Genomic DNA, 10,251 nt, shown 5'->3' with positions numbered 1-10,251 from the left:
CGGTCCCACAGCGCAGGGCGGCTGTCGCTGTGCAAAGAGGGAGCGTGCCATTTGTTGGGGGGGGGGGGGCTCCCGCGGCGGCAGGGGGGGGTCCCTGCGAGGCAGCAGGGGGCTGCACAGGGGGGCGGGGGCTCGGAGGGGCCGGGGGCGGCGCTGCGGCGTCGGGGCCGTATAAAAGGCGGCGTCGGGGCGGCGGCGGCGGCGGCGGCAGCGGCGGCAGGATGACGGCGAACGGGACGGCGGAGCCGGTGCAGATCCAGTTCGGGCTGATCAACTGCAGCAACAAGTACCTGACGGCCGAGGCCTTCGGCTTCAAGGTGAACGCCTCGGCCGCCAGCATGAAGAAGAAGCAGATCTGGACGCTGGAGCAGGACGGCGAGGACTCCAGCGCCGTGCTCCTCAAGAGCCACCTGGGCCGCTACCTGGCGGCCGACAAGGACGGCCGGGTGAGCTGCGACAGCGAGGAGCCGGGCCCCGACTGCCGCTTCCTCGTGGTGGCCCACGGCGACGGGCGCTGGTCGCTGCAGTCCGAGCCGCACCGCCGCTTCTTCGGCGGCACCGAGGACCGCCTGTCGTGCTTCGCCCCCGCCGTCTCGGCGGCCGAGAAGTGGAGCGTGCACTTGGCCATGCACCCGCAGGCCAACCTCTACAGCCTGGCCCGCAAGCGCTACGCCCACCTGGGGCCCCGCCGCGACGAGCTGGCCGTGGACCGCGACGTGCCGTGGGGCGTGGACGCGCTCATCACCCTGCTCTTCGTGGAGCAGCGCTACAGCCTGCAGAGCTGCGACCACCGCCTGCTGCGCTGCGACGGCCGCCTCGTCCCCGCCGCCGAGCCCGGCACCGCCTTCACGCTGGAGTTCCGCTGCGGGAAGGTGGCTTTCCGCGACGGCGAGGGACGCTACCTCGCCCCGTCGGGGCCCAGCGGCACCCTGAAGGCGGGTAAGAGCAGCAAGGTGGGGAAGGACGAGCTCTTCGCCCTGGAGCAGAGCTGCCCGCAGGTCGTGCTGCGCGCCGGGAACGACCGCAACGTCTCCACCCGGCAAGGTAAGGGACGGGGACGTGGAGAGGGATGGGGATATGGAGAGGGAGGAATGGGGACGCAGGGTGGAGCGCCCCCGCGGTGCTCTCGCCATCGCCCCCAGCCCTGCGGCACCGTCTCCTCGCCATCCCCGGCATCCCTTGGGCATCGCTGCCCCTCCGCGCCCCCCTGCATCCCTCGGGAGTTGTCGCCCCCACGGGCACGGCCCCGTGACCCCGCTCCCTGCATCCCCCTGCAGCACGGTGTCTCCTCCGCACCCCCACATCCCTGGGGCACCGCTGCCCCCGTGGTGCCCCCCGTGCACCCCCCCAGCATGGTGACGCCCCCCCGGGCAGCAGCGACCCCGCAGGGTGCCCCCTGCAGCCCTCCGCCATGGCCACGTGAGGGGTCCCCCCCCTTGAGCCCCACAGACGCTTCCCTGAAGCCCCCATCTCCCCGTGGCACCCCCACCATGGCTCCCTGGGGTCCCTCCCTCCGCCCCCCCACATCCTGCCCCAGCCCCCTCCCACATCCCTCTCCCTCCCCCTGCGCCCCCCCCAGCGCCCCCATCCCTGCAGCGTCGCCTCCTTGGGGTGCCCGGGGGGGGGAGGGCACAGTGAGGGTCTGTGGGGGGCAGAGGGGATTTGGGGGGGGAGGCTCCTGGGGTCTTCCATTGTCGGGGAGGAGGCAGAGCAGCCATCCACCGCCTCCCTTCCTCCGGAGCTCATTGTTCACCAACAAAGCCCTTCCCAACCCTCCCCCCCTCCTCCTCCCCGAGCATCTCTGGGCCATCATCCTGCAGCGCGGGGCCCTGGGGGGCTGCGGTGCCCCCTGCATGGGGCTGTGACCCCCCGATAAATGGGGGGGGGGGGGGGGGGGGCCCCCCCCCCCAACGCTGGCAGCAATCCATAAAATGGCCTCGCCAAACCTCTCGGCAGCGTGGGGCGGACGTGACCTACATGGAGCCGGCACAAAGGCGGCCGTGATGCTGCCACCGCCGCCGTCCCCACGTCCCCGTCCCCTCGTCCCACGGGCGAAGCCACCGCGTGCCCCGTGCCGTGTGGCCGCGCGCCGCCGCTCCCCGGGCACGAGGCCACCGTCGAGCACAAAGCACGGCCGGCCCCGCGCCTGGGGGGTGGGTGGCGGGACCAAATCCCACCTTCGGGGCTCGGAGAGGGGCTTTGGGGAGCACACAGAAAAAGCACCGGGCCCCAAAAAACGAGCCCAGGGCGGGCAGGGCGATGCTGAGCAGCTGCAGCGTGGGAGCCGCGGGGCACGTCGCCGGCGTGCCAAGTCAGGCCGGTGCACGCCGGGCGCGGGATCGGTGCGAGCATGCCTTGCCTGGGCCAAAAAGCACCGGGGGATTTTTTTTTTTTTAATTATTTATATATTCCAAGGTTGCAGCTTAACCCTTATCTGCGCGCGGGCAGCGACCTTGCAGCCTTTCTCCTTTGGGAGAATAAATCCTGCGCTGCCAAGCGGCCCCTGAAAGAAAGAGATTGCTGCAGAGGAGCCGGGCAGCCGTGCCTGGGCGCGGGGGCTCGGGGGGGAGGAGGAGGAGGAGGAGGATGGAGATGATGGCGATGGCGGCGCGAAGCTGCCGCAGCGCTGTGGGGGAAGGGTTGCTGCAGCCCTTTGTCACCGGAGATGGGAAAACCAGATGTGGGGCGAGGTGTGGGCTGGGGGACGTGGAGAGGGGGCTGGGGGACGTGGAGAGGGGGCTGCGCTCGCCAAGCCGCCGGCTTTGTGTGCTGCGGAGAGGGGGGAGCCAAATCTCCCCGGCAACAGGGGTCTCCCCGCTGTGCACGGACCCTCTCCAAGAGAAATAGAGCGGGGAGGGGACACAAGGGGGAAACGGGGAGTGGGAGGGGGGGCTGCAGCCACCCAAGCGCCCGCGTTCCCTGCGGAAACAGGGGGAGCTCATCCTGCATGGTGCTGGGAGCGGCACCGCCTGGCTCGGGTCCCTTTTGGGTTTCCGCCGGGCTGCCCCTGCCCTCCTGTTGGAGAAGGTCCCAGGGGTAACGGGCAGGCAGCCGCCCAGCCAAGGAAGCATTTGCAGGCATTTCTCCCCCACACCCCCCACAAAGCCCTGGTAGCCCTGGGGGGCACGGGCAAATGCTGTCCGTCTGTCCATTCCCCCAGCAGCAGGATGGGGCATGGGGAGCATGGCTGCATCCTGCTCGCTGCGCCTCGGTGGTGCTCAGCTTGGCTTGGAGCCTCATCCTCAGGCTGGCCGGTGTCACTGTCCCCATGCGTGGGGTGCTGGGGATGCTGTGCCCCCCCCCCCCATCCCCAATGAGGTGGGTGCCTGGGGCTGGGGGTGGCCCCGTGGCTCCCCGAGCCACAACTGATGCAAAAAGTGCCCCTGGGGGTCCTGAGCCCCCACTGCACCTTAAAAAGGAGCCGGGGTGTTTGTGAGCAGCCAGCAGCTTCCTGCCCCTGCTGAATGGCTCCGGCCCAGCCCCGGCTGCGGCAACAAAGGGCCCTTTGTGGCAAGGAGGGTCCCCGAGGGCTCGCTGCGCCCCTGCCAGCCCCCCCTGCCCGGGGAGCTGCGCCTGGGCTGGGGAGGGGGGAGAGGGCCCGAGGTGCTTGGAAGCGAGGTGTTTTTGGGGAGGGGGTGCAGGGAGGCAGCCTGCGGGATGGGGGGGGGAGAGGAGGGGCCGCAGGCACCAAGCAGGTGGGGATGAGGAGCAGCTCCTGCACGGAGCTGGGGACACGTGGGTGGTGGTGGCAGCGTCTCAGCTGGGGGCACCCAGTGGTGTGTTGGGGCTGGAGGATGCCGTGGAGGAAGAGGGTGAATGTAGGGGAGGGTTTGGGGGGGGTCGGGGTTTCACCCCTGCCCATGACCTGTTGCAGAGCTGCGTCCCAGGGTGCTCTGGCAGCCCTGTGAGCTCTCCAGGCTGTTCTTCCTAGACAAAAACTGGCTTGGTTTGCCTTCCTGGTGTAGCATAAACAACCCCTGAAGGAGATGCCAGGAAGGTGGCTGGGTACGAGGACTCGATGGATGGGATGTGCGCCTGCTCCTGCACCCACGCTCACCTCCAGCCTCCGCCCCATCCCCGGGCAGAAACGCAGAGGACCCCGCAGCAACCCTTGGGTTTCTCCCAGGCTGCAGGGCACCCATGCAGGGCATTTTTGGGGGGACCGGCGCGCCCCTCCCGAAGTGCCGCCCTCCGGCCCCGTGCTCGGCCCCCTCCTGCCTCCAGCTGTAATTAGTGGCCTTGGCAAGGTCAGGGAGAGGCGTGCTGGCTCCAGACTGACTTTACCAGGAGCGTTAATTAAAGCCTGCCTGCAGCAGCAACCGCGGCCGGGCGCTGCGGGAGGGCGGCGCGGGTGCCCTGGGCTGCAGAAAGCGGGGGGACACGTGGCCGGGCTGGGAGGAGGAGAGGGGGACACGGCGAGGGCGACATGGCCGGCATCCCGCCATCTCCCAGCTCCTCCCCGCGTTTCTCCAGCCCTGACCCCCAAACCTTCAGCTCGGGCTCAGTTACAGCCCTTTGAAGCCTCCCCATAATTGCATTCCTTTCCGCTGACTCGGCGTAACCCAACCCCGCGCCGCTTTCGGGCTGGGGGCGGTGGGAGACCCCCCTCGCCGACGGGCCCCCGCGAGGCGCAGCCGCTTTCCCCAGCCTGGCACCGGACAAAGCAAAACCTCCCCAAAATCCCTGCTCCAGGTGGGAGCGCGGGGCTCGCCGTGCCGGGGGCGATGGCGCACACCCGCCTGCTCCATCCCCGGCCCGTCCGTGGTGCTTTGCAGCATCTCCCAGGCTCCGTGCTGCGTCTGCAGGCCGTGAAGCACACCAAAAACGTGGCGTGGGGGGAACGCCATCGCCCCAAGGGGCTTGGGCATGCAGCTGGTGGGGCGAGCTGTCCCTGTCCCCATTGTCCCATCGGGGACCGGGTGCTGCAGCATGTGCTGAGGCTGAAACGGGGCTCGTGCCGTGCTGGGAGGCGCCGGGCTCGCCCGGGCAGGGCTCAGCCTCTGCTCACAAAGGCTTTCTTGGCCGGCGCTCGGCTGTCGGTTACACGACTCTCGGCAGAGCCAGCGTGGGGCTGCAAGCAGCTGGGCTTGGCGCTGCTTTCCCAGCGGGAGCGCAAAATCAAAACCAAATGTTCCCCCTCCGCCGTGCGGCGCGGAGCCCCTGCGGGGCGGCGGGGGGCTGCCACGCTGCGTCCTGCTCCTCCCCAGGAGCAAAAACCCGGCCCCGTGGCACCAGGCAGCGTTCGGCACACGGGGATGGGGCCGGGAGCGGGGCTGCTGGCAGCACCACGATGGTTGGGCCAGCCCCGAGCTCTGCCCCATGCCTGGCCCCTCACCGCATCCCCGTCTTGCTGGGATGGAGCCTTGGGAGCCAGCAGAGCCCTGGGGAGGTGCTGGGGGACCCCTGGCTGGGGAGAAGGTGGCGCGAATGGGCAGCATTGTGGAGGTGACAGGACAGCTTGGGTGCGGGAGATAAGATTAGGGACTACAAAGAAAAACCTTCAAAGCCTAATCCCTTTAGAAGGGGGCGGGAGGCTGATATGCAAAGCCCGGCTGCTCGGCAGCAGCAGATCCTGCCCGTCTGGCAGGGCCCAGCATGGAGGGTTTGGAGATACAGATCCAGCGATAGCAGGCCGCCAGGTAGCCGTGTCTGACACAGCTTCGGGGGAAGGCATTTCCATTTCAAAGGCCGAGAGCCAGCTGGTGCTGGGGTGCCCTGCAGAGGTGGTGCCTCCTCCTCCAGCACCTTCTGAGCCGCACTGCGTGCCGGGAGCTGGCACTGGCACCATGTGTGCCTTCAAGGAATGGGTGCAAGATGGGTCTTGAACCCATAACGTGCATGAAGCAGGGGGGAAACAGGGATGTTTCCGAGCTTTCAGCTCTGAAAAGCTCAGCCCAGCCTGTGCAGGCAGCAGGACTCCTGGGGAAGGGGCCACATCCAGCTCCCTCCCTGAAACCCAACCCGGCCAGCTCGGCTGCTCAGCTTCGGCTCCAAGCTATGGCTTGTGACTCCCATCCCAAAAGTATTTTTAGGCAAAAAACCCGCCGAGCTGGAGAGCTCTGCCTCCCATTTGGCCCCAGCAGCCCTGACGAGGCAGGTTTGTTGGGCTTAGCGCCTGAGGGCAGATGTGCTTGTGGCCAGGGGCCAGCGGTGGTCCTGGCACCGCACCCGGTGGCCACGGGACCGGCTGCATCCAGCTCGGCAGGGCTGGGGTGAGTGGGGTCCTGGGCCTGGGGAAATCCTCACTGTGAGTCACCATAATCTCCAAAATGTCCAAAACAGTCCGAAAATGGTGCCTGGGATGGGGGCAGGCACCGGCTGCTGGGTCGTGGCCACGGAGGCGAGCAGGGAGCTCGTCGGTGGCACAGAGGCCTTGGCTAAGGGCTTGAATAACCCGGCTGTCACCTCCTGGAAAAACAAACAAACAAAAAACCCCAACCTACGGCCCTTTTGCATGTGGAAATACCCCAAATTGTCTTTGTTTTGCGGTGCTGGAGCCCAAGAGCCCTGAGCTGGGGCTGGGGCTGGCTCTGTGCAGGCTGCAGCGCTGGGTTCTGCCCCGCTCCTTGAGCACCCAAATGGAAACCTGGGTTTGAACCCCAAATGTCCCAGGGGAGGCCACGTCTGAGGGATTCAGGCATTGCCAAATGGAAGCAGGAGCTGGTCGTGGCCCCAGCAGCTGGGTCTCCGTGGGCTGGGGTCCCTGTGACATCCTCCCCCCGGCACCCCCTGACCTCTGTCTCCATCCCGCAGGGATGGACCTCTCGGCCAACCAAGACGAGGAGGGTGACCAGGAGACCTACCAGCTGGAGATCAACAAGGACACCAAGAAATGCGCCTTCAGGACCTACACGGGCAAGTACTGGACCCTCACCTCCAACGGGGGCATCCAGTCCACCGCCTCCACAAAGTGAGTCCCCGCCTCGCGCCCCCGGCCGCTTCGGGGACCTGCTCGTGTTTCCGAGGGGCTCGCCCCAAAATGCTCCCTGGCGAATTCCCTGGGGAGCCGGGGCTGAGCCTGGGCTTGCCCCCGTGGTGCTGGGAAGTCCCCTGGGGCCACGTCATCCTTCCCGGCAGGCTGGGGCGGCCAAAACGCTTACCCTGCACTTAGAGCCGGCCGCTGGAGCCAGCTGAGAGCTGGGCGGAAAGGCCCCGAAGTGCCTTCAGCTCCATGTCCCCGCGGACAGCTGGGGTAGAAGTCTTAACCCGGGCGGACGCCGCAGCTTCCCTCGTCCTGCCAAAACCCGGCTGGATCAGGACACCCTGCTTCCGAGCTCATGGGGGTGGTATTTTTTGGGGGTCCCCAACCTGGCATATCCTGCTGACTGCACACCGTGCCCCCCCCAGGAACGCGAGCTGCTATTTCGACATCGAGTGGTGCGACAAGCGCATCACCCTGAAAGCCGCCAACGGCAAGTACGTGACGGCCAAGAAGAACGGGCAGCTGGCGGCCTCCATGGAGACAGCGGGTAAGGGACCCCGCGGGGACCCCAGCCCCGGGCTGGGACGGCAGCATGGACGGGGTCAGGGGTGTCCCCAAGCCCGGCACCTCGCCCCGGCGATGCTTGGGGTGGGTGAGAAATATTGGGGCGCGTGCGCCTGCCTCGCCGCCGGGTGCCCTCCCGGGGACCAGGCTCCGTGTTCCCATGGCCTCACGCTGCTCTCCCCTCGGGCGCAGGCGAGACGGAGCACTTCGTGATGAAGCTGATCAACAGGCCCATCATCGTCCTGCGCGGCGAGCACGGCTTCATCGGCTGCCGGAAGGTGACCGGCACCCTGGACTCCAACCGCTCCTCCTACGACGTCTTCCAGCTGGAGTTCAACGACGGAGCCTACAACATCAAAGGTGAGGCCGTGGCTTCGGGCCGGGGGCTCCGCGCACGTCCCCATCCCCTGGTCATCGCCGCCGGGGGGGCGTCGGGGCCGGGTCCCCGCGGCGGTGGCAGCTCACGGGGTCCCCTCTGCCCGCAGATGCCACCGGGAAGTACTGGATGGTGGGGAGCGAGTCGTCCGTCACCAGCAGCAGCGACACGCCCGTGGACTTCTTTTTTGAGTTCTGCGACTATAACAAAGTGGCCATCAAAATCAATGGCAAATACCTGAAGGGCGACCATGCCGGGGTCCTCAAGGCATCCGCCGACGCCATTGACGCCTCCACCCTCTGGGAATATTAATGCACTTTAGCGTACCTCCCTCCCATTGCCAACTTTTCTTTCCCCTGTCTTTTTTTTTCCTTTTTTTTTTTTTTTTTTTTGGTTCGGTTTCGTTTTGTTTTGAATTTCTCCTCTCCGTAAAAGGATTTTCAGGCTGGCTTGCCCTCCCCTCCCGCCGTAGAGCCCAGCGCCTTGTGTCGGAGGTGGGTCCCCCCCCTTCATCCCCGTGAGAACTGGATAAGTCACCCGGCAGCGCGCGGCGCTGCCGCCTGCACCTGGAGGGCTGCTGAGGGCCCTTCCTCGCCCCGGCCCTGCTCAGCTCGGAGGCTGCTGTGCCCCGTCCTGGCCCCGAGCACCACCTCAGTAGTTTACTTTCCTCTCTGCAACTGGAAAAAAAAAAAGGGAACAAGGTCACCTCCGTGCTCTCCTCTGCATTGCAGTGCCGGTGCCACCTTGCCCTGTGCTGCCAGGGTCCCCCGGTCCCGTCCGATCCAAGCCAGCGGAGACCCCTCTGCTGTCCTGTCCCCAGCCGAGGCACGAGAGGTGACCTTACGTGCTGCAGTAGGGCCAGCGAGCTGATCCCCTCCCCGGCTGTGCAGGTGGCCCACCTGGAATCGATTTTGGGGTGATCCCCTCTGGAAAGCCCCGGCAATTCATCTCGCTGCCACCCTGCGCTCTTCTTCCTCCTCTTCCTCCTCCTTGGGGTCATCCCTGCCCCTCGCGGTGCCCCTGCTGCCGAAGGAGCTGCAGTGCCTGGGAGGGGGCAGGGGTTGGGGTGGGGGCACGTGGAGCAAACCCACACCGGGGGGCTCCAGTGATGCCCCCCAGGTCCCCATCAGCGCGCGAGGCCGCGCTGGGCACAGCCTCCCCCGGGGGCCGGCTGGAGGCAAGAGCTGCAGATTTCGGTTTACAGAATAGAAAAGTTCCTTAGCAAACTTTGCACAGTGGTATTTGCTCAGTACTTTTTCTTTCTTTCTTTTTTCTTTTTTTTCTTTTTTCCTCATACAAATACTGGAACAGCAAAGCGCACCCCTGGGTGCCCACCGCTGATTTGGGAAGCGCCCCCGAGGAGGGGCAGCTCCTGGTCCACCAGCCCGCGGGGCACCTCGGCTTCGCCAGCATGCCATCTCGTCCTTACTGGAAGCAGAAAAGAAAATAATAATAATAATGACCAAAACAGTATTTTTGTTAGTATCTATTTATATATGCTCTCCATGGCACTGTGTTACCAGCTGTTGTCTGTACTAGGTCTGCATTAGCGTGTTAACGATGTGAGCGTTCGTGACGGGTGATGCTGAAGCGTCCTCGAGGGTGTTGAAAGGCACTTTGACCCTTTGGGTGGCCGCTCCCCACACCACGGAGCCTTTTCCCCGCGCCCCTCGCCCCCCACGCCAAGGGTGCTCACGGCGTCAACGCTGTGCCAAGACGAGGCCGGTGCCTCCCGCAAGCTCGGGGCTCGCCAGCCTTACAGCCGCGCTGCCATCCTAGGGGCGGCCTCCGCGGGAGCTTGGTGCTAAACTCTCAGCTCGGAGAGCGGCCGACCCGGCCCCAGCGAGGGGACAGCTCCCAGACGGGTCCCTCACTGCCACGGGGTCCCCGCCGGGGCCCCACCGCGGCTCCCAGCCAGGCGCCCTGGAAAACGCGCCCGCCCGGGGCCGAAGGTGCCTCTCGAAGGAACCAAGTGTCTTGATGAAGCCCTGAGCGACCCTGTGACTTGGCACACACTTTTTGCTGGCCTTCACACCCGCTGTGTCTCCTCCTCCCCGGCCCTAGTGGCAGGTCAATCCGTGTCCCTCCTGCTCCGGCTTCTCCCGTGTGACACTAGGTCGACATCTCCCCCCCAACCCCCCCCCCCCCGTCTCCTCTCCTCGGGTGTCGTGACTCTCCAAAAACATCTCACTCTGAAATTTAAGTTTGGGGTTCGTTCGTTTTTTTTTTTATTATTATTATTATTATTTTTTTGTAAGTGCCATTTGTATAACTTAAAAGAAAACTAGCTTCAAATGGAGAAAAACAAATAAAAAAAAACCTGCATTCGGACACGAGCGGCGGTGCCTGGTCTGTCGGGGGGGCTGCAGCGACGGCCGGGCTTGGGGAC

The 10,251-nt window shown here is 65.8% G+C and overlaps 1 protein-coding gene across 1 annotated transcript; it reads left to right on the top strand.

The window, feature by feature from the left end:
- Positions 1-150: 150 nt before the first annotated feature.
- Positions 151-9,312, top strand: FSCN1 (fascin actin-bundling protein 1). The gene is made up of 5 exons (XM_035339588.1): positions 151-1,044; positions 6,754-6,910; positions 7,348-7,469; positions 7,679-7,846; positions 7,972-9,312. The coding sequence occupies exons 1-5, from the start codon at positions 222-224 to the stop codon at positions 8,172-8,174; spliced, it is 1,473 nt and encodes a 490-aa protein (XP_035195479.1). The 5' UTR covers positions 151-221; the 3' UTR covers positions 8,175-9,312.
- Positions 9,313-10,251: the final 939 nt, after the last annotated feature.

The sequence above is a fragment of the Oxyura jamaicensis genome, chromosome 14 (genome assembly GCF_011077185.1).
Source record: "Oxyura jamaicensis isolate SHBP4307 breed ruddy duck chromosome 14, BPBGC_Ojam_1.0, whole genome shotgun sequence".
NCBI classification, from domain to species: domain Eukaryota; kingdom Metazoa; phylum Chordata; class Aves; order Anseriformes; family Anatidae; genus Oxyura; species Oxyura jamaicensis.
Note: the sequence above shows the minus strand (reverse complement) of the source record. Positions and strands in the feature narration are given on the sequence as shown.